Source organism: Colletotrichum costaricense (assembly GCF_030867565.1).
Source record: "Colletotrichum costaricense strain IMI 309622 chromosome Unknown Scaffold_8.1, whole genome shotgun sequence".
Lineage (NCBI taxonomy): Eukaryota > Fungi > Ascomycota > Sordariomycetes > Glomerellales > Glomerellaceae > Colletotrichum > Colletotrichum costaricense.
The window spans coordinates 518091-544550 of NW_026848237.1; the positions used below are offsets into that span (position 1 = coordinate 518091).

The 26460-nt window shown below is 50.0% G+C and overlaps 11 protein-coding genes across 11 annotated transcripts; 3 read left to right on the forward strand and 8 right to left on the reverse strand.

The window, feature by feature from the left end:
- Positions 1–245: 245 nt before the first annotated feature.
- On the reverse strand, positions 246–1803 carry CCOS01_08193 (uncharacterized protein; the record flags this gene model as incomplete). Its single annotated transcript, XM_060456354.1, has 2 exons — positions 246–1036; positions 1131–1803. The coding sequence occupies 2 exons, from the start codon at positions 1801–1803 to the stop codon at positions 246–248; spliced, it is 1464 nt and encodes a 487-aa protein (XP_060312628.1).
- A 1486-nt stretch (positions 1804–3289) lies between these two features.
- On the reverse strand, positions 3290–3969 carry CCOS01_08194 (uncharacterized protein; the record flags this gene model as incomplete). The annotated part of the gene is made up of 3 exons (XM_060456355.1): positions 3290–3321; positions 3380–3574; positions 3624–3969. The coding sequence occupies 3 exons, from the start codon at positions 3967–3969 to the stop codon at positions 3290–3292; spliced, it is 573 nt and encodes a 190-aa protein (XP_060312629.1).
- A 1906-nt stretch (positions 3970–5875) lies between these two features.
- Positions 5876–6916, reverse strand: CCOS01_08195 (uncharacterized protein; the record flags this gene model as incomplete). The annotated part of the gene is made up of 3 exons (XM_060456356.1): positions 5876–6322; positions 6437–6541; positions 6887–6916. The coding sequence occupies 3 exons, from the start codon at positions 6914–6916 to the stop codon at positions 5876–5878; spliced, it is 582 nt and encodes a 193-aa protein (XP_060312630.1).
- Positions 6917–7604: 688 nt separating this feature from the next.
- On the reverse strand, positions 7605–10822 carry CCOS01_08196 (amidohydrolase; the record flags this gene model as incomplete). The annotated part of the gene is made up of 6 exons (XM_060456357.1): positions 7605–8069; positions 8125–8208; positions 8270–8415; positions 8469–9384; positions 9454–9571; positions 9624–10822. The coding sequence occupies 6 exons, from the start codon at positions 10820–10822 to the stop codon at positions 7605–7607; spliced, it is 2928 nt and encodes a 975-aa protein (XP_060312631.1).
- Positions 10823–12321: 1499 nt separating this feature from the next.
- CCOS01_08197 (OPT oligopeptide transporter) lies at positions 12322–15551 on the forward strand (the record flags this gene model as incomplete). The annotated part of the gene is made up of 12 exons (XM_060456358.1): positions 12322–12390; positions 12444–12487; positions 12561–12639; positions 12703–13216; positions 13281–13478; positions 13538–14215; positions 14267–14346; positions 14407–14507; positions 14568–14642; positions 14713–14889; positions 14952–15201; positions 15258–15551. The coding sequence occupies 12 exons, from the start codon at positions 12322–12324 to the stop codon at positions 15549–15551; spliced, it is 2559 nt and encodes an 852-aa protein (XP_060312632.1).
- Positions 15552–15784: 233 nt separating this feature from the next.
- CCOS01_08198 (uncharacterized protein) lies at positions 15785–18067 on the forward strand (the record flags this gene model as incomplete). The annotated part of the gene is made up of 3 exons (XM_060456359.1): positions 15785–15867; positions 16219–16350; positions 16423–18067. 3 exons carry the CDS (start codon positions 15785–15787, stop codon positions 18065–18067), a joined length of 1860 nt encoding a protein of 619 aa, XP_060312633.1.
- A 104-nt stretch (positions 18068–18171) lies between these two features.
- Positions 18172–19077, reverse strand: CCOS01_08199 (uncharacterized protein; the record flags this gene model as incomplete). Its single annotated transcript, XM_060456360.1, has 2 exons — positions 18172–18731; positions 18837–19077. The coding sequence occupies 2 exons, from the start codon at positions 19075–19077 to the stop codon at positions 18172–18174; spliced, it is 801 nt and encodes a 266-aa protein (XP_060312634.1).
- A 954-nt stretch (positions 19078–20031) lies between these two features.
- On the reverse strand, positions 20032–20644 carry CCOS01_08200 (uncharacterized protein; the record flags this gene model as incomplete). The annotated part of the gene is made up of 4 exons (XM_060456361.1): positions 20032–20238; positions 20308–20363; positions 20421–20551; positions 20607–20644. The coding sequence occupies 4 exons, from the start codon at positions 20642–20644 to the stop codon at positions 20032–20034; spliced, it is 432 nt and encodes a 143-aa protein (XP_060312635.1).
- Positions 20645–21478: 834 nt separating this feature from the next.
- Positions 21479–21968, reverse strand: CCOS01_08201 (uncharacterized protein; the record flags this gene model as incomplete). The annotated part of the gene is made up of 2 exons (XM_060456362.1): positions 21479–21792; positions 21884–21968. The coding sequence occupies 2 exons, from the start codon at positions 21966–21968 to the stop codon at positions 21479–21481; spliced, it is 399 nt and encodes a 132-aa protein (XP_060312636.1).
- Positions 21969–22952: 984 nt separating this feature from the next.
- CCOS01_08202 (uncharacterized protein) lies at positions 22953–23755 on the forward strand (the record flags this gene model as incomplete). The annotated part of the gene is made up of 2 exons (XM_060456363.1): positions 22953–23488; positions 23578–23755. 2 exons carry the CDS (start codon positions 22953–22955, stop codon positions 23753–23755), a joined length of 714 nt encoding a protein of 237 aa, XP_060312637.1.
- Positions 23756–25610: 1855 nt separating this feature from the next.
- CCOS01_08203 (uncharacterized protein) lies at positions 25611–26164 on the reverse strand (the record flags this gene model as incomplete). The annotated part of the gene is made up of 2 exons (XM_060456364.1): positions 25611–26043; positions 26094–26164. 2 exons carry the CDS (start codon positions 26162–26164, stop codon positions 25611–25613), a joined length of 504 nt encoding a protein of 167 aa, XP_060312638.1.
- Between the last annotated feature and the right edge of the window lie 296 nt (positions 26165–26460).

Sequence of the window (26460 nt, forward strand, 5' to 3'; positions counted from 1 at the left end):
GAAGCCGTGCTCAAGTGTGCTTCATTGTGTCGCTGAGAATGCCTTTGCCGGAGTTCACCTCGAGCTACTCCCTGCACAAGTCTAACACGTACTCTTCTGGTGCATTGACTTTTAGGACCTGGAGTGGTCTGTTAAAAAAACCCTTCGGGCGTATCAACACGGCACATTAACTTGTGCATTTGAAGAAATGTAGAAAGTAGACCACAAAATTCCAAGTTCAAGTAACCGTGATTCCAGATGCTCTATCATACGACTTGTCTCGGCATCTCCTGAATAGGCGCCACTTCACCGCCCCGATTCACCACGGTCATGTAAATTTTGCGACCGATTAAGGGTTTCTCCGCAACCAAAACAGGCGTAGGTATTGGAGGCCCGTCACCCCAGCCGCTTGACAAGCTAGAGTTACTTGAGCTGGTGGAGCTTCGCCAAGGAATGATCAAGGATTCCTGGGAGACAGTTGAGAATGTTTGCTGCTCCGTAGACGACATTGGTGACAGTGTGGGCGCATTCGATGGTCTAGAAAACCTTGACATCATCCCTCGCAAGGAAGTTGTCCTCGGTTCCTTTCTCCCGATATACGGAGGGGGAGGCCAGCTCTCCACCCGGGCCTGCGCCATTGCTGCATTTCTCTGTCTTCGTTCTATTGCGGATTGGAAGAATGCAGGGATCGCATAATTCGCTTGCGGCTTCTCCTCTCGCGGTCCGGGTACGGCATCGGTTATGACGGAGGCGCTCTGATCTAGTGATTGTTGCGTTTGTGGACTTGGACCCGTTCCTATGGCATATCTGCTAGATGTCGACGAGTCGCGGAGACCTGATGATCTGGGAGGTGGCTGGCCAAGGGATCGCTGGATCGGAGGCGGAGGTGGAAGTGACACCATGGGGGGATTAGAGGTCAGCGGGGGAAGACCAGGGCCTTCAAATCTATCAGGCCTGTCCGGGCGAGGGGGAGCTGGTGGTTCTCCCATGACGGATTTCGTTTTTTCATTTCTACGGGCTTGACGGCGACTCCTCCACCTCCTGAAAAGAAAGAAGCCTGCAAACAGACCGAAAAAGGCTACAAGTCACCGGCGCATCAGTCACTGCTTTTATTTCTGCTAGTCTTACAGATATCTCAGGTCTTAACTCACCGAGAATCAGAAAGACGATCCCAGTTGTCCTACCAGCGTTGTTCGAGCTGGTACTAGCTTGTGTAGGCGGTGGTGACGCGGTTGTTACCGGGGCACCAGCCACTGATGAACTAGTTGTCGGTGATGAACTTGATGGCAGTGGAATAACGCTGGATGATAGCGTCGATGTCTCTGCCGCAAGAGGTGTACTAGATGTCGAGGCATCTGTCACTGGAGGAATTGTGGTTGAAGATAGAACAACGCTCAACGTCGATGTTACCAGGGTTGATGGCTGCGGTGGCAGTGGTGGTAATGGGAAAGGGGAAGAAGATGGAACATTTGTTGTCGATGAAGGAGGAGCGGGCGCACTACTTGGTAAATTCGTAGTAGTTGCCGATGGTTGTGCTTGTGTCTGGGTCGCTGTCGCTGTACTATGCTGCCCATTTCTTGTTCTCGTGCATTTTTTCTCATCGTCGTCATCATCGCAATCGTCATCCTTCTCATCTGGCTCATTCTCATTTTCGCTGTCTTGCCTCGCTTGAAGAGCTTCCTTGCTTACGGTATCGTCTCTCATCCTTCTTCTAAGTAACTGTATTGTTCTCGTGAGTCGAGACCTCTTGATAGGATCCAACCTGGTCGATTTTGGGTTGAGGGAACTTGAGATCGCACGAACCTCGACTCTGAGTGAAGACATTATGACAATTAGTCACTATGACCCAAACATACAGTTTTTTTCGGAGTGTTTCCACTGTCGACTTCTTTGAATCGATGTTTGTCGGCGTCTCCTTGATCAATCGCGCCTCTATCGGTTCGCAACGTACATGTCACAGGCCTGCTGCACATGAAGTCGACCTAGAACAAATCAAAGTAGAGAGCATGGAATTTTGACTTGGCGAGACATCGATTACTTGGCCTCCTTAAAGCCCCTGGTGAGCATCATCTTGTCGTTTGCTTACAGCGGAAAACAGCGTTGGGCCCTGGGCGATTGTTTCAAAACTCAGCTCTACCGGCTTCCGGGGCGTGAGGCGGACCACGGAAAGCTTGTTTTGGAGCCAAAAATAATCTGCCGTGAGTAATCCCCGCCCAATACTACGCTCGTGTTGATGGCAGTATCGGATTGAAGAGTTGGGGTTGTTTCACTGCTAGGGACCCCGCATAGCTCCCGCGTCTTTTATTTGACGGTGACATAGCCCCTGAGGTCTCTCCAACAAGTTCCCGCGCCTGGCCTCACTATAGAATACGACATGACGCGGGGACGGGTGTAACTCGGTAAGATGAGAGACAGCTGAAGCTTGATCATGAGGCTCTTAGTGATTGATAATGGATTCAGATGAAATGCCGATTGAGGTGAGGCGAAGGCCTTTGGTGCCGTGCTCCGAGAGTTTGTGCGCACCGTAAATGTGTTTTACCACTCTGTCTTATTCCTTCTGCATGCGTTCTCAAGTAACATAATATCATTGTCAATGATAATCAGCATTGATACCGGACTCATGATCTCGTGAGTCAATCTTTTAGCTTTTGTAGGCTTACACACAGCAGGAAAAGGCTGTCATCCATACACGACTTTGTCTTTCCAAGAGCTTCATGACTTGTTCTGATCCTGTGTGAATTGCGGCATAGACCCTAACACATTCTCAACGAATTTGCACCCGAATGTTGAATACGAGGAAACCTCGCAGGCTTCTGGAGGAGAATACAACGGATATAAGCATGGCACCAATACAACGGAAAGTGAACAACTCGAAGTTACATGTATGTCAAATTGAACATGATCTGCAAAGCTTCAATCTTCAGTCGTGATGTCACCTATCATAGAGTGTTGCACACTGAAGGATAGTATACTCTAGGTCATAGAGCCATTGTTTCAAATCTCCGTTCACGACTTACTCCGTTTCCTCTGTCTAATATCAAGCACACAGATTTGGAGGAAAGTAGATCGAATATGAATTGTTGCTAAAGTACAGCTTTGCACGATCCCACCGCCTGCCTTGATACCGTAACAGACAACAGTTACTACTTCCGATCAAAACAAAGTACTCAGCCCAGTATCGCTATAAAAGAAAGTGATATGGCAGCACTGTTCAATTTGTTTCTTCCCTAAACCTGGCCTCCAAAGGTTCAAAAAAGCGAAAGGCCTGCAAAAACCTGGTCCAAACAATGACCGACTTCGACGAAAGAGCCTAGTCATCCATATCCGTCTGACCGGGGGCATCTACGAAACTTAGCATCATTCTGTTCATACGAATAACTGTCTTGTAAAGTTCACATACCATCGTCGTCATCATCCATGTTCATAACGGCTGGTGGTGGTGGTGGATTGGGGTTTGGTGGCGGATTGGGCGGATTGGGTGGAGGGTTTGGCGGGTTCGGCGGTGGATTAGGTGGACTGGGAGGCGGATTGGGTGGATTGGGAGGCGGGTTGGGAGGATTAGGTGGTGGTGGGGGAGTCTGTTGAGGACGGGGTACTGTCTCGATGTTAGAAAATGAAGATCTAGCTTCTTCAAGGAAACTCACGATCATCCTCGTCATCGTCCTCATCTCTTTGAGGAGGACGCGGTGGTGCCGGATTATTATCAGGCCGGGGCGGACCATTCGGTGGCTTTGGTGCTTTGGTACCAGTCAGCAGTGAGATCATGACCAAGTCCTGGTAGTGTTGTTGCGACTCACGATCATCATCATCATCATCCCGAACGAAGAGTCCAGCATAAGGAGACAAATTGTCCCTCTGCTTGACGTGATGGCCCTGAGCGAAGACTTCATGTGACCTGGCCGTCAGAGGTCGAGGAGGCAGAGCAATAGCTGAGCCAAAGGACTCTACAAGGAGGATCCCAATCAGGGCCTTTTTCCCAAGGTTGAGCATAATGATGAATATGTCTGCGGAAATAACTAGGTTTCTTTGTGGTGCAAGCCTGTTTGTGTAGACATCAGTGAGCCTGAGTCTGTAGATTCGGAGAGGACGGCAATATCCATCCTCTTTATATCTGGCCAAAATTAACAATACTAGAAGGGCGCATGTTTTCTCATGAACAGGAGCGGCTGCGTATATGCCATCATTAGCAACGTTCCAGCTCATACCCCGAAAATAGCCCGGCTTCGTCCTAACGAGGCATAAGTTGACACAGCATCGACGGAGGGGGTCACTGCATAGGGGGGGCTCTCAAAGTTCACAGAATGACGCGAGACGGCTGAGGCTTTCCAGATCGACGAAGACAATGCGAAAGATGAGTGGACGATGCTCAGCCGCCAAGTGAAAATGCCCAGCTTGATGAGTTGACTAGCTCCGTCTGCGCCATTTCGCTGCGAGAGGTGCACGTCATGTCAGTCCGTCCTCGCTTGTGCTTCAGATCTCTGCCGTGTTCATTGGACGATGCAACTTTGGTGGCTAATGTGAAGCAAGGACAAGGATCAGATACGGATCTTACGGAAAAGGGGTTCCTCCCATAGGCTAGCTTGTCTCATGTCTTTCGAGAACTGTTGATGCAAGAATAGTTACCTATCGCGATTTGACTTTCATCTGAGCAAGCACTGGTTCTAGTCTGGATGATTGCGATACGCTGGCACCATCCATATCTAGAAACCATCCCTAGCCGATTTCTCCGTTCAAGTCTAGATACGACGGTAGTCGGCGTCCCAAAGTCCCGGTGCGGAAAGTATTCAAAGCATCAAACAAGTATCATTCAACGAATTTCGTTTCGATCATCATATCTGCCGAGCGATTTCAAGGGCTGGTCAGCCGGCAGATGCTGTTGTGCCTAAAAGCTGGGGTTCTCCCTGAAACGCGACCAGTTGCTTGGCGGCCTCTCATGAGCTTGGAGAACTCTAAAGAGGCCGGGTCAAATGCAGCAAGAGTTTATTCTGGTGGGTTAGTGAGAAATAGTTCTTCGGCCGCTCCCGACACGCAATATGATGAGTTTCTGTCCTCATTCCCATGCCGTTGAGGGAACCCTAACAGCTAGTTCGTCTCCTAGCTTAGATCTTATCAAGTTTGATCGTCCATTTTTCAAGCTTATTTGACTGTAGTAAACAACCTTGTTTCCCATGCAGCTGATGAATTGATGATTGCAGGCTCAAAGTACCACCCAACCAAAGTCTACGATCTATTCAGCAGTTGTCGCCCACCGACGTGACGCGTTGGGAGGCTCATCGCAGCTGCGATTCAACAGCACGGACAAAATTACTCTGAATTCTCTCTATGTATTCGAATACCGTGCGTACTTCATGCGGCGCAGCTTCTTGGCTGATCGCGATCGGCCGAATTAGAGTAGAGCATGCTTAAACTTTCGAACAACGTCAATGTTTCGCTATATGAACAGACTTGCAAGCTACGAGGCTTGGCTCATTCTCAGCTGCAATTACAACATTTGGAGATTCTGCATGGGATGATGGCGAAAAGTCGGGGGCCAGGTGGTCGTTCTCGCCACGCAGAAATTCTGATTCGAGCTAGGATATGGCATCTTGGCATCTGTTCGTCTTTTAAACTTTGAACGATTTCTCCGCATCAGTATGAACTTAGTGCAAGGTCAAAGCAGCTTCCCCCATCGTTTGGTTGCAAGGAAGGTCCAATGATCTTATCTGTGCCTCGATGATGATGGCCGCATTCTCATGTTGTGACTAGCACCGTAGTCTGCGACCCCAGCTGCTGACGTCTTCTCTCTTGTACAAAGTTTGCCTGAACCAAAAATTGCAAAGACTCCGCCTCGCCTTGCCTTGGCCTGGTCTCCACTATCTTCGCCGCCTTGTTCGAACTGATCCCACCGGAGCGATAATCACCAATGCTTGAACAGGGTGTCCAGTACCGGCAGCCCAATTCCTGTCTCGCAGTAAATTGTGTTAACGTTACCAATCTGCTGACCTGAGCCACAATTATTGACCTTCAGAGCGGCGTCAGCCAGGCCCTCAATGGGTCTATCTGCGATGTTTCTGATCACCAGGGCGAGACCAAGAGGCTGGAAGGGGTCCACGTATCCCTCTCTTGCTGCTGAAATCCTCATGTTGAGCCAGTTTGGAATCCCTAGACGTCTGAAGTGTGCACATCCTCCGTTTCCCAGCTCAGTGCTTAGGTTGAGAATGTCGGAATACTTGAGGTCGTTGCTCGCGACGCTCACGATACTCTCAGGAAGGATAGACAGAAGAACGCTGCGCAGACGCACGCCGCTGGGATAGCACGTAGCGCTGTACGGGTTGAGAAGGCCAGTGCCGAAAAGCAGCAGATACTTGAGTTATTCGAAGGGAGCTAGCGATAAGATGGCAGACTCTTCGTCAAGTTCCATGCTGCGTCGAAGGATGTGCATGGTATGGAGTGTCCTTCTGTGTCTTCGCAACAATACCGACATCTCCCTAGGTATGACGTCAAAGGGATAGGCCTCGGTGCCCCAAGATTCGTCTTCAAAACGGTCGTACACGTTGTTTCTTTCTATGAATGAATCTATGAGCTGCTGAGTAGTAAGAGAAGACTTTCAGGGTGCTGCTCAAGTTCAAGATACTTCTCATCTCCTTGGAGCTCAGAAAAACGTTCTGAGCGCCTAGGTACCTGAGTTTCCTTGGCTTAGATAATTCTCTGTCGACCAGTTGGCATCGATCAAAGCAAAGCTCTTCCAATTGAGGGCTGCACAAAGGAACCATCAGCTCTTTGGCCGTACGTGGGGGTAAACATGGTGTATTCTACCTACCTAATAGGCAAGACGTGGACTTTCAATCAAACGATAGTAAGGCGCATACCTGGCACAAGAAGTACTACCCCGTTTCAACTCGGATTTTGTGGTTTGTAACCCACATACCTCCGGGTGTCTGCTGAATTTGGGCTTCATCAGTTCATGCCTGCTGACTCCCTCGTCCCTGATAAAGTAAACACGCAGACTACAACTATCATCGAGATTGCTTAAGGTATGAGAAAGATGCTACCGCGGGACTTTGCCATAAATCGCCATCGTGACTGACTTCATTGTATGGTACCTAACTTGATGGCGTAATGAATACTCACTATATGCGAAGTATGTGTAACTTATAGACGTCTCGTGGATGATTTGGTGCCACGTGCCCACCGGGAGTAGCTTGATAGCATATATTTCAACATCGCTATCGTGTCTCATAGCCTGAGGAACGTCTCTACAATACGCTTTCACGGTGAAAGGTGAGCGGCGGGGGCAGGTTCGGAAGCGCGAGGTCTTAGGCAGGAACGTGAGAATCTGCCATCAAGTGATTGGTACACCAGCTGGTGCCTAGGCAACCTTTCAATGGAACGATAAATATCAAGTAGTCTGAAGTACTCAAAGCTACTTTTAGTTTAGGTGCAGGTGGACTTCTTCATGAGTACCGTCTCGAGTTAGGAATTATTACATGTAAGTTCCGTTTCTTTCGACATGCAGCCTAACGTTGACACTGAGCTTTGCACATTTATTATCGGAGACGGGAATTGACCTATGCTGGCTTTTTGACTTTATGCTAAGCTTTTACTTTCCTTGCCTAGTCAGAAACGCGTTGCCTCCAGCATCGATGTCACAAGACGGCCCCTTCAACATCTGGCCAGCAGTCTCCAATCTTTCCGTCGCTTTGCACAGCCAGGACCACGCTTCCCTCGCCATTCAGAGGGCTTCCGTCCCAGACGACAAAGTCGCCAAGGATAGTGGTCTCTGTCAGTACCTCTCCAGATCCGTTAGGAGCTCGAAAATTGCCATTCAACCCGAGTATCTCATCAAAGTTTGTCGAGACCAGCTTGATGGCTTCTTTGTCCGCCAGCCCAGCGAACTTTGCCACCCACTGCGCCTCCTGGGCCAAACCATGGATTTTGGAGTCGCCTCTGACGGCAAGGGCGACTAGAACACCAGCATCAATAAGTACTTGGGCAGGACTTGGTGAGAGAGGCGGGCCCGCAAGTGAGGATTTCTTCTCCCACCTATCGGGCGCACCCCTGTTTCCAGTCAGAATGACGGGGACCTGAGCTTCGTTGAGCTCCTTCGCGACCTAGGTGCCAATTGCTTCAGCTTTTTGTTCTTCCAAAATACAAACGATGCCTTACCAGAGGAGCTCCATGGCCGCCGAAGATGACAAACTTCACGGTGGGAAATTCTCGCTTCAGGAGAACAATCTGCGAAATATCATCCTGCGACAAGTTTACTCTTATTCAGTGTACTCTCCCAAATATTGGAGAAGAACCGACAAACCTCGTTCACTGTATATACAACGACTGGAAGAGAGCCATGCGCGGCGCGGTAGTACACGCTACTTGGAGATTGGTCTTGGCCCTGTCCCTCAAGAAGGGTTTGACGCAGTCGCTCAACGCCGGAAGACACAGTCGGGGTATCATCGCCTGCACAAGGGTCAGTGAAAAATTAATTACTTTTCATAAGGGAAGTAACTCACCTTTGGCCTCTTGACCAATAGCAAAGTGAAGAGCCACTTCGTCCCGCCAAATCCCGCCTCCCAGAATCGTTGCGTTCTCACTTGTCCGCAAGCCGACACTTACGCCCTGGAGAACACCGCCTCCAAAGATAGGAGCCGTGATCGTCCTTGTCACACCGCCGATTCTTGCTCTGCCGAAGCCCCTTCCACCGAAGTGGACACCATATTTGGCACTATGCAAGTGCTTCTGGGCATCGAGTGCATTAACCTTTGATCCTGGTGATCCGTCGCCTGTTGACGGCTCAGATGAAACGTCGAGAATACCAAGATTATTGCCGAAAGCAATCAGGCCAGGAGTGACGTATCCGTTGGATAGTTTAATCTCCACAGTCCCGTTATGCTGAAGGGTAGATGAACATTTGGACTCGACATCTAGACAAGTGATACGACCGTTAGAAACCACTAGGGCAAGGTCTTGCTCCTGTTCGACGGCTAAGACAACCTCAGGGGGTTGATTTCCCAAAAGAGAGCTCTTGATGCCGGTGAAGAGAATATTTGCTCCCGGAGCTGTCGCTCGATTACAAACATCTCGCTTCTCTGTCTGCAAAACATACGGGCGTGCCTCCGGCACAACATTATCCGTGAATGAAACCTGGGCTTGCAATCGTTGAAGAGAGTCTTTGATGTCGAGAACCTCTCTGCCATCGACATACACTTGAACAGTTGTAGCACCAACCGAAAGAGGATGAGAATCCCAGATAACCAGGTCAGCATCATATCCAGGTCTTACGAAGCCAATTCGATGGCCTTGGTAGATGGATTGTGCAGCGACAGAGGTCACAGACTGTAGAGCTTTGTTTTCGGACAAGCCGAATGAGTGGGAAACAGCAGCTTGGTACATGAGATACTTGGCATGATTGCTTTCACCAGTGTGGTCCTACAACGAACACACGCCGAATTGTTAGTCAAAGACCATCAATGTAACACGGAAACGTTAGTTACTGACCGACTTCAAAACAACGCGGATGCCATGATCATCGAGAATCTTGGGGCCTCGAAGGTTTGCTCCGTAGGCTTCATGCTTGAAGAGCGAGTTCTCGGCAAAGGTGGCAATGGTGATATTTCTGGCCAGTGTCAAGACGTCTTCCCGATCCCGTAGGGTGAGATGGTACTTACTCTTCCTGCTTCTTGAGAAACTCGGGAACCTGCCAAGCTTCAAGAGCATGATGGAAGGCCTGTGGATGAACCCCGAACTCATGGAGCACATCGAGCATCCGCTCAAAATCCTCAGGTTCATAGCAGTGAATGTTGACGTTGAACTCGCCTTTGAGGAGAGCTACCGTTGCTTCTAGTTCTAAGTCTTCCGGCCGCTCACCTACTTTGTCTACAAGTCGGGAGACTCGGCTTTGCTGCCATAAACCACCGGACTGGAGTTCTTGGGCAATTTGACACCAAGCTTCCTGCTTGGACTTGAGCTTCTGTGCCTTTTCCAAGTGCTGTCTCAGAAGCCAGACATTACCGAGCCGGGTGTGTCCATACAGGTGCTTTGGGTTCTCGCCACACGCCATCTTAAGATATCGTTGACGACTCAACTCCGGAATCCCATGCTCGAGTAGCAATTCTTCGACAACGGGTTCGCCATTTTCACCAGGAAGCGGTAGATTCTTTACCAAGTACCCTTGGCCACCAATAATGTTGCCAGACCCAGGCAAATTTAGAGAAGATGTGACACCGCCGGACGCAATGATCTTAATCGCAGGATCGTATGGTTTGAAGCCGTCAATCGCACGGACGAAAGGAGTGATGGGACCAAGTCCAGGCTTCTCGTTGACGTCTGCGATCGCTGAGACCGAAGAGAAAGGGAGTTCCAAATGGTGAGAATGGATGTCAACAAGACCAGGAGTAACAAATCTCCCTTTAACATCATACAAATCTGTATTGCTGGGAAAAGTCACCTCATCCCGAGTCTCGAACACTGACTTGATAACTCCCTGTTCGAACGTAATATCGACAGTCGCCGCAAGGACCTTCTCTCCGTCGAACAGAGTTGCATTACGGAGCACAATGGCGCGCTGCTGTCCAGACTTTGAGTTCCAGCGCGGATTTGACCGATTTGGCGAGGACGACTCTCGACTCGCGCTTCGCGAACTACTCTCGCCACACTTGGTCAATCCTCTTACGAATTGCTCTGATTGGTTGTATGAGGGCTCCCGAACAGCATTGCTGTAGTGAGACAGGAATAGTAAAAAAACGACAAGTCCCGCGAGGGTCATTAGACGTCCTCGGCGTCTCCGAATAAAGAAGCGTCGAGTTGGTGGTTGCGGTTGATACGGAGGGGGGCTTGCGTCGAAAAGCTCATCGTTTTTAGCGCCCATCGTGATTTGGCTTCTGGTTCAATGATATGACGGGCCTTCCTACTCAAGAAAGACAGTTAGATAAAAGCTGATCTGATTTTGATCAGAATTCGCATTACGTGCACTCAAATTCGCTACAGCAACCGCTTCTCCTCGAGCAGCTCGACTTGTTATCGGGTGAGTTTGTCCCGACGTCGGGGTGGGTTGGGGATAAGGCTTGGCAGCTCTTTATTCCCAGAGGCGTCAACGTGGAGATAAAGCACGTCAGACGGAGGCGGCCCACTTGGGAACTCGACTGCATGTTACGAGTAATCCTATCTTGGTCATGGAGATTGAGATTACCACTCTTTTCATGGTACATTCAAAGTATGTTGATTGGAGACACTGGCGCTCTGGAGGTAGGGCGTTGTTGCAAACTAGACTTCCCTTTAAATTCAGGAAGTAAATTATTGCTGATGGATCCAGCCAGTCATTATGAGATTTCCAACCGACCAAATCACTAGATGTTACTTTGTAGAGCTTAAGACCAGGATCAATATCTACGTTGTCGTTTCCACAACACTCAAAACCCTATTTTCGATTGTTTCTAGAGCTGCGGCCTTTACCCGACCACAATCATGTAGTCGGGTCTATCCCGACAATTACACCGGCTTCAAGTCCCGAACAGACCATTCCAGAGCCCGAAAAAAGGATGGACATCTGCAAACTGCCAAGACGCCTTGCCGAGTAGGTCTCGTACGCCGAAGCCGTCATTCTGGTCTTTAATGGCGCCACAAGGTACCCGCCCACTTCCCGCCGACCATTTCCCTGCAAAATCCCGGCGATTTGGTGTTCAACGCGTCGAACGGGGACTTACAGCGGGAGGTCAATACGGATTAAGCATACTGGTACGTAACTGACCTGCTTTCACCGGAGCCGATTGTAAAAGCCGTTCAGATGTCAGCGCGTTTAGAGGAACGACGGAAACCGAAACCGGGCATCTTATTAGGATCATAAGCATTTTGGGATATGGCGCAAGAGTCAGGAGTGTAATGGCATACTTCATTGGGTGTGGACCTCGGTAATGTGACGCCTTTGGGTCATTTCGTCCGAGATATCTTTGTTGTTGTACGCAAGCTGTGAGGAAAAGTTACTTTAGTTGAACGCATGTCCGGCGAATCCTTTGCGGAGTTAGGACACGGACGACCTGGGACCACACCACTGTCGAGGTTCTGAATGAACAGCTTATTGCGCCAAGCAGACCAACGCGGGATCTAGATGTGTCCTACCAACATCCACTTTTAGCTCAGAATACATCCAGGCAACGCAAAGACCCTAGACATTGACGCCACTGACAGTCGGCCCGGCTAAGGTCGAGGTTTTGCCCTGGATCAGGACGTCGATAAAGATAAGGTGGCTTCGGACTCTGTCTGTCTCTATCCCACCGGCTGTCTTCTTGGAGCGATGCATCCTGTTCTCAACCCCAAGTCTTTTGTACATGTTGATAATTGAACTTGTCGCCTAGTTAGTCACGGATCAATATGGGTACACTCAATGAGAAAACGGGAGACACCATCGACGTTGTCACACCCGCAGATGCAAACCTTCAGGTTTGACCTACTCTGATCGAATGCACAGATGAGTCAATCTGACACTTACACAGAGAGAGAGTTTCGATGAAAAGGTTTCCATCGACGATGTAGCGAGGTATTTACTTGATTTCCACACCGAGATTTACACCAGACCATATCAAGTCGCCGAGAAAGCTGACACTTCGCAGGCAACTCAATGCCACCCCCGAAGAAGTCCTCGAAGCCAGAGAACTTTCACGCTCCCTATCTCTCGAGGAGACCAGATCGGTATGCAGTCTTCGGACCCCACCTTTGTAGGCAGGAAGCTTCAGCCTCTAACCCATCTCAAAGTCGGCCGAGAGACTCGTGCAACAGCATGGTCTCGATCCCAACTTCCCGGCAGGAGCCCTCGAGCGTCTCAAGGAGTTTCTTGCCAACGAAGACATCCTTGTCAAACCGGATTCGCACAGTCGTGAAATCTCAGAGGCCAAGATCGAAGTTTCTCTGTTGACTTCCAATAGCCCGTACGCCGAGGTTCGCGCTGTAGTCGACCCGCATGACGATGCTAGCATGCCAGTCGCCACGATCCGTGCCTGGACTATTGGTCTCTTTTTCGTCGTCTTCATCGCTTTCATTAACCAGCTCTTCAGTGTGCGTCAGCCTTCCATCACCTTGCGCGCGGAAGTCGTACAACTCCTCGCGTATCCAGTCGGCAAAGCTGCCGAAAAATGGCTTCCCGATGTTGGCTTCACGCTCTTTGGGGTTCGGCATAGTCTCAATCCTGGACCGTTCAACAAGAAAGAGCACATGCTCATTTCGATCATGGCAAGTGTTGGAAAGACTCTGCCGAGTTCCAGATACATCAGTGAGTCATCCTCTACAGACTACTCGACACGTAATTCGGCCGTCCATTGCTAATAAAACGTTAGTCTTTACGCAGTGGATGGACCGTTACTTTGGCCAGAAATATGCCAAGTCCTTCAGTTACCAGATTCTTCTGGCTCTTTCCACAAATCTGATGGGATTCGGACTAGCCGGCCTGTGTAGAAGGTTCTTGGTCTACCCATCTTTCTGCCTCTGGCCGGCATCTCTAGTCACCATCGCTCTCAACAGCTCCTTACACAACGGTATGGTATTAGTAATATGCTAAACATATGACGAAGTTGGATGCTAATGGTTCCCACAGAGGCAAATCATCCAGTACCCGGTCCTTTTAAGAAGATCTACAACATGTCGCGATACCGATTCTTCATGGTTGCTTTTGCCGCGATGTTTGTGTGGTTCTGGTTCCCCGATTACATCTTCGGTGCACTATCCCTTTTCAACTGGATCGCCTGGATTGCTCCCAATAACTTTACACTCACTGCCATTACCGGTGTTAACAAGGGTCTCGGCTTCAATCCCATCCCAACTTTTGACTGGAATGTTGCGACACACGTCGTTCAGCCTCTTGTGGTCCCTTTCCGTGTTACCTTCAACACCTTCATCGGCGTGTTCCTGGGCGGTATTACAATCATCGGACTCTACTGGACCAATGCGTACAACACTGCTTACCTCCCTATCAACTCGAATCTGATGTATAATCACTTCGGTGGCTCATACAACGTTTCGAAGATCTTGGATGGCAGAGGGTGGCTCGACGAGACCAAGTACCAGGCGTACTCCCCCGTGTACCTCGCAGCTAGTAGTATCACGATGTACTACTACTTCTTCGCTGTCTATGCGGCTACCGTGTCCTATGCTATTCTCTATCATCGTCACGATATTGCACTTGGCTTCCGGAGTTTGTGGCGCAGCTTCAAGAAAGAGGCGTCGACTGATTTCAAGGATGTTCATACAAGGCTGATGTCCAACTACCCTGAAGGTATGTCCGAAGCTCACTTGGGAAATTAATTGGTACTAAAATCCCTCTCAGTTCCTGAATGGTGGTACCTGATTCTCAATCTGGCCGCCATTGCTTTCGGTGTTGCGGCAGTTGCTGCATGGCCGACCGAGGTACGTCGAACGACCCATACTGCTACTGCCGTTGCTGCTTAGCGACTAACATTCTACCAGACGAGCGTTGGTGTTGTGTTCTTCGGCATTGCGCTTGCCTTGGTCTTTGTTATTCCAACAGGTATTATTTTCGCTACGACTGGCATGGAAGTGGAATTCAAGTAAGCAAACCTGGCTTGTCCATGGTTTTTAGTTGTTCATATAGGACTAACATGACATAGCGTCCTTGCGGAATTCATTGGAGGTGCCTGGGAGCCGGGCAATGCCTTGGCCATGAACTTCTTCAAGTGCTTCGGGTAAGTGAATAATCTGCTGTAGTGTTCCACCTGAGGTACCTTAGTATTCAACAACTTACGATACTCGCAGTTATGTCACTACAGCTCATGCTCTTGACTTTGCCAATGACTTGAAGCTAGCTCACTACCTCAAGATCCCACAGAGACACACCTTCGCCGCTCAAGTCGTTGCTGTCTTTGTCTCAGCATTTGTCTGTACTGGCGTTATGAACTTTCAGATCAGCAACATTCCAGATCTTTGCTCAACGTCAGTATACTGCGTAACATCATATTTATCATGTTCGGACGACTAACATGAAAGTCCTACAGAAACCAAAAAGACCGTTTCACTTGCCCTGGCGTAAACACCTACTTTACTGCTGCGGTGCTGTTCGGTAGTCTAGGGGCCCGAAAGGTCTTTGGATCTGGCGGGATCTATACAGCCCTGCTCTCAGCGTTCCCGGTCGGCTTTGCACTTCCTTTCGTTTTCTACTACTTCCAGCGCAGATTTCCTCGTACCCACTGGTTCGCCAAGATTCACCCAGTGATGATCCTCAGCGGTGGCATCAGCTGGTCTCCTGTAAGCTTTCCCAATGGTTGGTTTACGATCGCTTTTGTGGCTAACATCAAGTCAAGTACAACATCGCTTACATGTGGCCGGCCGTTCTGCCTGGGTGGCTGAGCATGGTGTACCTCCGCCAGCGTTATCTTGCGTTCTGGTCAAAGTACAACTACGTCTTGTCGGCGGCTTTCTCGACTGCCATCGCCATCGCTGGTGTGATTATCTTCTTTGCCGTCAGTTATCATGGATTTGAGATTACTTGGTGGGGCAACGACTCGGAGAGTGGATGCGAGTCTACGGCCTGCACGCTGCTGAAGCTGCCTAAAGGCGAATATTTTGGACCGCGCGTTGGAACTTACGCTGGTTAACGAGATGAAGTTTGGAAACCATTGATCGAGGAAATGCAAGCCGTCCAGCGAGGCCGGGTTGTTTCTACGGGCTCATACATAATACTGTGTAGCAAATCTTGGGTGCCACGGCATTCTAGCGAAATACAAGTGGCTCTTCTCACAGCCTGAAGAGGGTCAGATCACTGGTCGTTGACCCGGCCTCACATCGCCAAGGGAGATACTTGAAATATAACATACCGTATCCTTCATCGATGGGCGACCTGCGATATACAGAGCCCATGCGGCTTGCAGGCGGTGAGGCGTCGCGCTTCAACCGCAATCAGGCCATGACTCGGTCAGCTCACCGAAAGCTTAGCCCTCTGGCGAGATTACACTTTGACCCTGGCCATCAACCAGAACGGGGGACGATGAAACTCTATCGGCGACCGCCAATCAGCACAGTTAAATGGTAACCGAGTACTGGTTTCTAGGAAAGTTAGTTTAAGCCATCGCATACCTCCTTTGACGTCAGCCCCTCTTCTCCTCGATTCACAACACCTCTAGGTCGAGTCGAGTTGAAAGGGCCCGGCCAAAGTGTCGCTCAGCTCCACCCTCCCCTTCTGCCGGCAGAAATATAGCAGCAGCTCGCATTCGATATCTCGCGTCGCGCGCCCTTGCCGCGCCTCCGAAAGCCCCACTATTCGAGCCCGGCGTGTCCGGCGGACTGTAAGGTCTCGTTAGAGTTCGTTGCCATGAGCTGTGGCCGTTCTCCACCCGGTACCTCCGGATCCAAGTCACGGCCATCCGTCCAAGCTAAGAAGAGTTGCACACCTTGCAGGTAAGTCCGAACATTCCGTCGCGGTACAACATAGGACGATGTCAGAAGGACTCGGACTGACCTGGTCTCTAGAATCCATAGAGTCAAGTGTGATGAGACAAGACCAGCTTGTCGACGGTGTAGCATCACAGGCAAGGTCTGCGATGGCTACGGCGGTGAGGGTGGCGGTCCAGCGGCCCGCAGACCCTCACTGCCACTTCTCCAGACCTCATCAGCATCTCCATCGCGTTGCGACACACATGCGGGCTCGGCGGAGCTGAGCTGTACTGATAAACTTCACTTCGAGTGGTTCGTGAGCCGGACCACGAACCAACTGCCTGGCGTCTTCAACTCGCCGTTCTGGAAGACCTTGGTGCTTCAAGCTAGCTCGACTGAGCCTGCTATCCTCTATGCTATCCTCGCCCTGGGTGCGGCCCACGAGACATCAAACATCGACGCATGCATCGTCAAAAGGGAGCCGTCAAGTCCCGAGACAGCGGATCAACAGGAACACCTCAGCCTGCAGTATTACAACAAGTCTATTTATCACCTTCAGAAGCATCTACGCACGCCAAGCACAGAATCAATACGCGTCGTTCTAGTTGTCTGCACGGTCTACATATGCATGGAGTTCATGCAAAAGCGATACAAGACGGGATTCCTTCACTTCAGGCACAGTCTCCAGCTTCTGGGAAGCTTGTTGAGATCTTCTGCTCCGACATCATCATGCGACCCAGCAGATGACTGGTTCGTTGATGTCATACCTCGACTAGATATCCAAGCGACTCTTCTTACGAACGAGTTTTACCAAGGTGCCGGCACTAAACACACCTCATCGATATGGCCGCCAATGCCCCGGCTGTTTCAATCAGTTCGGGACGCTAGCCAAAGCCTCGATGGTCTCTTGTTCAGAGCGTACCAATTACAGAAAGATGGTGCCGCGGCCGGACCAGCAGAAGATGCAGCTGACATCTTTGAGCTGCTCGCTACACAGCAGTCCCTTCGGAACGAGCTAGAATCGTGGATACAAGCCTTTGAAATCTTCAAAGGCAGGACGTGGAACTTCGTAACAGATCGAGAGAGGCTCGCCTACGGACCGCTGCCGATTTATCACACTATGGCATACATCATCACCAATACTTCTCTAAATCCTGGAAATGAGCTTATCTTTGACCTATACACGAGTCACTTTGCGTCGGTTGTAGCTTCGGCGAGGCAGCTTATTGAGGCGACATCATCTGCAACGATGCTGACACCTGCTGCTGAATCGTCCCCAGAGGATTATACGCATCAAGCTGAGCACGCCTCAGACACGGGCTTGGTTCCGCCGTTATTCTTCACCGCTGTCAAGTGTCGCGTGCCCAGGATCAGACGTCAGGCATTGGAACTTCTTCTAGCATCTCAACGGCAGGAAGGAATCTGGGATGCGATGTTATCCGCGCGGATAGCGAAAGAAGTGATGGTTCTTGAAGAGCGGGGTCTCTATGAAGGTGATGTTGACGAGAAGAGAGCTTCCCCAGATTTTGTGATCCCGGTTCTGCCGGGGCCGCCCAGGATACACAAACTCTGGATCGAGGTGCCGGAGGAGCCACGCGGAGATATCCTTCTCAGCATCCAGAGGATCTCTCCAGAGGGCAAACGGGAGACCCTGGGAAGGCGGTTTCACGCGGAGCATGACTATTGGACTTCTGTTCCCGTAACACTACGCGTCGCTAAGGTCACTGAGCAGGCCAAGTAGGGAAGGCCGTGCTCCGAAGTGATCTGGGGGGAGGAGTCGCGAATACCCTTTGTACTATTATTTAACCCAATGCGAGCAGTGCCTCTTCTGAGACGAGGACACATTCAGCGCATATCTGCGAAAGCTTTTGGTCTGTCGTCTCCAAATTCTGCCTGGCCTATGCCTTGGTGGGATGCCATCTCGTATCTGACATTCATGCTGCTGGCGGATATTTCATACAAGCCATGCCCCTCAACTGGCAGTTCTGGCTGCCATCCAGGGGCTTGGGCATAGTGATACTGTTGTTGCTGGCTCCCATCAAGGCTGTGCTTCTTCTCAGCTTGTGCGATCGGGGTTTTTCTCGCTTGTCGTCGACGCCACAAAAGCCACCCGATAGTGCCCACGCCCAACACTGCAGCAAAAGTAACTCCAACCGCAATGCCTGCTGCAGCTCCCGACGATAAGCCTTGATCTTTCGTCGTCGGCAGTGGTGTTGCTGCAGAGTTGTTGCTTGGTTGGGGTATTACTTGGGCTTCGGTGATGTTGAAATAGTGGCAGGTGACGCCCCAGTTTGCCGGTTCTTTGCCTGGCCCGAGTAATTCGAAGAAGTAGAGGTTGCTGAGTTTCGGATTAGGGAAGTCCTTTATGGAGACTTCCCAGTTAATTGACTTTGCGGAGGTGCTCGCTACGGCCGGGCAATCGATGTCAGCCATGGGAGTTCTCCCTAAGTTGCAGGCCTTCCGTCGCTTTGCCTATTTGAACTCAGGCTTCATAAGATCGTGCAACTCACCTACGACATCGATGTAGTCTAAAGTGCTTCCGCCTCCTACCGATTCTTGCCATAATATCAACCTGGCTGAGTCGTATTCCATGTCCCAGTGGAGATCTATAATGTCTCCTATTGTGTAAGCGTTGTTGTCTCGGTAGTCATAGGCGAGACCTGGGCCAGGTGGCCGGCGAAAACGATTTTCGGCGGCGACAAATACTGCGAAGAGCAAATAGAGACAAACCCACAGGCTTGGTAGAGCCATGGCAACAAGTTGAACGGTTCTTGATGGAAACGACTGATATGATGCGTGACGCTATGGACGTTTCACCGCGACAAGGGGACTCAGATTTTAGCTAACTTCAGCTTGAACGACGGAAGGATGAGACATCCGGGACCTCGCAGCATTTAACAAAACCATTCTGCAAGGCAGAATCGCGGAGGATGCTTGACCCTGCTACGCAAAATAAGCGCTAACGATGTGCGACTAGGCGGTTACAAGAAAATCTCACAGCCCCAAGTAATACCACCCTGTACGAAGGATCTGCCCTCAAGGATTAACAATGGCAAGACCTATCGCGCGCTGCAGCCGAGATGCGAGGCAGCAGTGTGCGGTCTCCCGAATTAGATGGTTTTCAGCCGCTCAATCGACTTTCTTCGATTGGACGGCAACCTAGGAGGGGTACTTGAATTATCAAAGTTCCATGGTCCTTTCGGAAGCTTGACCGATTCCCACGCGTTCCACACTAGATAGCAGTCACTTTGCCATGCGAAGATGCAATGGTAAGCTCGGGATCTCCACATTAACAGGTTAAGATTCTGACCAAGCTTAATTAGACCATCTTTCCCGTAACCTAGTGTCCTTAGGGAATTGGGTGCTTGCAGTGCCTTGCCTAAGGCCAGTTGTGAACTTTTGGTGATAGTGAGTTAGGCTGCCCGATTCGCTGAATCTCGCTAAAACCGCGCCTCTCTTGGCCCTGACCGAGCCTCGGTCAGATCGGTCGGAAACTTGAGAAAATCAACTCAAAATGTTCCTGCCTGGTCGTCGTGCTATCTTATGGCGCCCGGCTGGCTCCACAATCTGTCCTCATGCTTTCATGCCGACAACGCGCCGGAAGAGCAATAGCAAAAATCTTGAATATTTCATGTGTGTAGTAGTTTGCCTAATCTTCCGGAGTATTTGAATTTACATGTCCAGCAACCTGAATCAACAATAGTGTTACACAGGGTTACCAAACTTATCCGTCTTCTTTGCCTTGGAGGTGAAGCACTCATCATCTGGCCCACAGCCCTGCCAGTTGAAAGATTCCCCAGGCGAGAAGCATGCGCTGTCGCAATTCTGCTTCTTGCAAAGCCCATGCGCCTCATCACCGCCGACCCACCCATCATCTTTGGCACCGTTGACTGTTCCTTCTATCGCATGCCACTATTTCTCATCAGCAACCTAATCAACCTGATACAAAACCATTGGAGGGGAAGAATGGTGCCGACATACGTAAGGGCCGCTGTACGGCGCGCCGTGTAGCTCATCAGAAAACCAATTGCCTCCAGCTATAAGATCTTGTTAGCGACGATGAAGTTTAATAGCGTGAAGGCCAATTCTCTCACCATAAACGAACCGTCCGTCGTACGCATTGACAACTGCTTTTGTTGCATCGTCGTTGATTTGAACACCAACAAGACCCTGGTCGCTGATACAGGCGCAAAGGCGGTGCTTATCAGCGCTGACACGCGCCACCCTGGGATCAATTAGCTCTCAATTTCACTCGTACCTTACTCGAAGTGCCAGCTTACATCAGCAGGCTGAGTAGGCAAAGATCTCTCAACGACATGATAATCTTGGGCTACTAGTATGATATGCCGAACCAATTATACGTGATTAAAAGATAGTCTGTATGATAGAAGCTGTGAACGAGAATTTGAAATAAAGTACGAGCTGATTGTGGCGAGGGGAAGTCGGACTCGAAAAGTCATTTACATTTGTATGTACTCTCCCAAGCCTTACGTGCCCCATGGAGTCCTCAGTGGATGGCAGATGGCTGATAAGGTATCGGCTTCCCCGACCTCTGGAGGTGTGAAATGTCGCTTTCATCAAGGCCTCAATATGACGATGCATTCATTGATTGAAGATTGCGGGGAATGTCATTTTTTTTTTCCCAATGCTCTATTTAGTCATCCGAACTTTGTTTGATTATCAAATTAATGTACATTGCTTTTGAGTTTCCAGGCAACGTGTTCCCGAGTTCTTGATAGGGGAATGTGTTATCTCACTATTCGTAGAATAAGAGGGGCCTGTGCCGAGTCATATCCTTCCCAGGAAGTCTGGGGAACAATCTATTCGGACCAAAGATCGCTGCCACTCTGCAACGGGCTTGTCCGGGAAATTGGGACTTCTCTTTGAGCATGACTAATGCCAAAGCATGGCATCCCGTTGACGCAAGGATGATCTCAAAACAACTTTACCAGTGTGCTGTGAATGCCATTCTATCTGGTTCGAATTGTAACCTGATGCCTACTCGATAGCATCTACTCACTTTTTGTTCTTTGCCCTCGGACTCTCAAGAGATAGGTGGCTTCTAGACAAGGCCTGTTCTATTTGGTATTTGATCGTGGGGAAACCATTGATTCGAAGTTTCTCGTCTGTCTTACCATCAGATTGTGGACTTCTAGGTCTTATCCGTGTGATCATAGGAAAAGCTCCTCAAGTGGTATGAGTCAAACCATCTATTTCCAGGTAAACATGCTGCAACAGATGTCACCAATTCAAGACAAGAGACTGTTATTAATTCTTCTTGACCAATAACTAAGCTCGAGTGCTTATAGCTTGATTGATGGGTCTGTGTATGGCATGATGCCTTTGCCTGTTCACTAAGCCAGCCTTCTTTATCAATGTCTTTGGTCAACACTTCACTTTCCTGGCACGCCCAAGCTCTCAACTTTGCAAACATCTCCATGACGTAGGCTCGAGCGAGCATCAGCGCTAGTAGACAACTGTGTATTTACCGACTGCTCTGACACATTCAATGAAGACTGCACGCTTGTTGGTGGCAGAAATGAATACTACCACATACGTATCGAGAGGATGGGAGCTTTGACGGTGAGGAATAAGAGGTTGAGCGATATCAAGTAAGCTTCCCACATAAGTCTTGACGGCATTTGTTCTCACTTTCCAATACCGCCGGTTATTGCTCCCCTCAAAATCGATGATCGCCAGTTGCGTGCCTCTCTTTTCCTTGCAAGACCGGCAGAAGCGTTGTTTTAGGAATCATGGGCGTCCAAATTACGCGTGCTTTGGGCGAACAACTCCTGAAACACGCATGGGCACTCCAATTGACAATATCAGGAAGTTCAAGGTTCCAGAACCAGATTCCAACTCATATAATAGACTGACTTGTTTGGGCAGACCACTTTTGGTCAGGTAGTGCGCGATCAGATATATATACGAACTTGGCGCCTGCAGGGCATCATTCGTTTCTCAAAGATGAGAGTTAGGTGCGAGTTCTTTGTGAAAAGGAGAGTGTCACTGGTTTGGGACGAAGCAAGGGGCAGAAGCGTGATGATGCAATAAAGGTAGCAAACTCTTTGACGTTGTACAACCACACAGATGCCCTGAGCATTGTTTTACACAGCAATCATTCACCGTTTGTTCTCTTTTGATAGTGAAGTTTTTCAATATCTACAGAGCTAAGCTTAGAGAAAGTACCCAGTGTAGAACACATCATCCCATACCTAAGCGGTGAAGTGAGTATTCCCAACATTCACTGTTCCAAGTGACGCCACCCACATACCGGGTCTTTTCTCCAGTCTGCTTTCTCATATGCTCCTTCCTTCCCACTGTTGGTATCTCATAAGGAGGCTTCTGCCTGAGGTCAAATAGGTCATTTGCTCAAAGATCTTCCGGGCGTTATTCAGAAAAACGTGACCAGATGAGGTGGCTTGGTATTCCTTCCAAATTCTCCCTCATAGCTCAGCCCTTTCCTCCTACTTCATTCTGTCGAACACACATCTCCTCTTTCACATCTACTTCCTTTCTCTCTTTCATTGAGAAAAACTCGGTACTTCCCTCAAAAACCCTCGATTCTCGATCACCTTTACAACCACCCACATTGAGACCACTGACGAAGTTGAGGAGCACTCATCATGATGATGGTCTCCCGTATCGTCTTCCAGGCAATCCTCGCCTTGGGTATTTATTCCCTGGCTACTTTTGCCCTGGGCGAGGACCTTACTATCACCAAGGCCGAAACCTTCCCCGTCATCGCCATCGAGGCCGGTCTTACCGCTCGCGATGAAACGATCGCCCCTCACGACTGCGGCGATATCCTCAGGCGCGGCATCACCCCTCAGATCGACTGCTCCTACTCGGAAGAGAACTGTGGTTTCCAGGACGACATTGAATACATCATCCGCATCAAGCCTATTGGCAAGGTCAGCACCCACTGGTGCGGCATGATGCGGGCGCAGGTTGCAAAGGAGACCAATTCCTATATCGAGGAGATTGTGATGAAGAAGTGCGACCGCACTTACGAGGCCAACGAGAATGGCAATGGCATGTGGCTTGTCCTCAACATTCAGCACATCCACTTTCTCGGTGATCGGCGCCCTGATGTCGAGCGTGCTATCAGGAACACCATGTGCCCTGGTGGTCCAAAGCTGGACTATTGGGTCAATGAGGGGTACATATCTCTTCCCCTTTCCACCCCCCCCCCCCCACCCCCCGAGGCAACCTTGTTCAACTCTGTAGCTAACTTCTTTTCACCAATAGTTGCTACCGCTCCAGCATCTGTAGCAAGCGCTACTGGAATGTCGATAAGCGTCGCAGCTTGCCTGACGCCCTCGAGCAGATCTCTTACCCCAAAGGACGCGATGTCCTCAAGGTCCGCCCCGAGATCGAGAAGCCTGTCACCGCCCTCGCCGCTACCAATGTTGTCGCCACCACTTAGCCGACTACGTTCCTCACAATCAAGCCATTCCTATTGCCGAGAGTCTCACTCCGGACTTGCTCCTCAAAGACACTCCCACCGGTTTCGAGGCTCCTCAACCCCAAGCGATCCATGGTATTACTCGTGGCCTTGATCACGACTTCGAATACGGAGGATACTTCCAGCTAGCGAGAATTAGTAAGGGGGCATCTTCGTCTTCGAAGAACGATGTGAGGACTATGGCTATGTTATTACAGCGCAGCTAGATAGGAACAGAAATCGGCTCCGATTCCGGGATCATCATCTAGTGCACCGACTTAACCCTGAACTAGTCTGAAGCTTTCCGTGCCATATTTCACCGAGTTATATTGAAGGGCAGCCGCTCATGTAGAAGGAAACGAGTCAAGAATAAGAATAAGGAGGTAGTCGGCGAGCCAGTCGACGAGGGCTCTCTGCTGGGGCCCCTCAGCCGCTGGTACTTCTTGGAGTGCCGGGCAATGACCCTCTCGATACAGCTGTAACTCCTCTCCAAGATTGACAGCCTGTCCCTATGAGTACATAGGTCATGGAGCGAGTCCTGTGACTTGTCTCCGTCGTGGATCTCGCCTCAAATAGGAAAAGGCTAGGGAGCCTCGTCCATGTTTTCAATCGTTTTGCTCCTTTTGCTCTCCGATTGCCGTCCCGGAACAGCAGTGATAGGTTCTTTCGGAGGCGAAGTGCTATCAAGAGACGGCAAGATTTCTCCACTCCCAACAATGGCCTTGAAAAGCCTGTGGCAAAAGCCGGTATGTCTGTTCAAATTGCTTGGGCGTTCTACGAATCTCATACAGACTTCATAACCACGTTTAGCAAGCTCTATGCTCACAGGATCTTCACAGAAGCGCTGGAGTGCCAGCTGAACCACAATATGGGATAAACTGACAGATACCTCGACTTTCTGGGAACCGTAACTTTTCCACTCAGCCATCGCCAACTGCACTCTTCCAGATATTGGGTTAAAATAATAAACGATCGTGGTCAGCTTGAGCATATCCAAAGGTTTTTATTGAATGGCGGATAAAGCACAGGCTAGAGATTGTAGACAGTGAGAAATTACATCAATCTCAATAATGAAAGGGTCAATCTTCCGATCAGTCAGATCGACGACTAGGACTCTTCGGCAGCATAGAAACATTTGCAGACCGTATGACGTCTCAATAAACCTTGGCTAATTTCGAGTTGCTCCAGACTCGAGTGACAGAACCCGTACTCACCCGGCTATGTATCTCTAGGTAGTAGCCTTGCGGGGCTCAACCTGGACGGAAATCGTTCAAATCATAGGAGATCTCGTAGTCGCACAGGCTCCCGCACATGGCAAGTCCTCGCGAGCTCTCAACCACGTCAACATGAACACTCCCACCCGCCCGTCAGACGTTTCGAAACTCAATATCAGAAAGGTTCTTCTATATTCGGCAGATCGATGCTGCAGTGCCCAGCTTTTATCTACCCTTGGGGGTTCTCGGTGCGTTGCATCTCACCCTCCCCAGTCTACCAGAAACTCCAACATCATGAGTATCATGCTTGGACTCTTGGGAGAACTACCTCAAAAATGAAAAACATCATATAAACAGCTTGGAAAAAAGAATATACAGTGAATAGAAGATCAATTCCCCAGGAACTCTCACAGCCCCCACCCACTCTAAAAAAGGAGAAAAAAAGGGTTGCTTCCCATCCATCTTCCCTCCTCCCGTATGTTGACGCAAAGGTGACCCAGCCTTTTAAGAAGAACCCTCAATCATTGCCAGCGGATTCCAGCCCGGTTAGGAGAAGAGAAGAAGTTCTTGTCTCAGACAAGAAGCCAACCAAAAAAAACTGAAGAGGGTCAAGTCGGAAGACTTTACATCCTCACAGCCTTCTTCGACTTACTCCCCCCGGTAGAAAACGGCGCCAAAGGCGGCACGCTCTCCTTGGCCTTCTGCCTCGTCGTCAGATCACCGCCCCTCTTCTCCCCTTTGCTCTTTGTCGAGAATGGCGCCAGCGGCGGGACCTCCTCCTCGCCCCCCTTCTTCTTGCGCGCCTCGATGACCGCCTCGCGCTTCTTCGCGTCGGTGCCAAACGGGTTTAAGGGCGGAGGCGGGTCATTTTTGCCGGGCTTGTCGGCGCGTCGGGCGACGGCGGCCATGGCTTCCTCGTGGGCGAGTCCGGAATGGAAGCGGATCGGGGAGCGCTTGATTTGCGGGACGACGGGTTTCCCAGCATCTTCGCGCTTGATGAAGCTTACGACGCCGCCGATTGCGTCCGAGGCGCGGGCTTGGAGGCTTGCGATGGGGCTGGAAGTGTTTGTTAGTTGGGTGTCAGGTGGAAGAGTTGTGAGTCTTACCCAGACTCAACGGGCACGGCACCAACGCCGGCAACCGCAGCGGCGACGACGGCAACAGCAGAGAACTTCATCTTGTCTAATTCCAACGCTTCGTATCTTCGTGTGTGTAGTGTGAACCTTGTCGTAACTCGTTCCCGCCGTCGTGAAATGTGTGTTCGAGCCGGCGATGACGTTGAGTCGTATAGGATAGTTGTGTATGTGTATAATTTGAAAGGAAATGATCGACGCTTGGTCTATTCGATAGTTGGTTACCGGAAGTAAATGTTGTAATTGTCAAGTAAAGTGATCGTCCGAATTCAGACGCAGCAACCAAAAGAAAGAGGGTGCGGAAGAAAGACCGGACGTCCACGACTCTTTTATCTTTCTC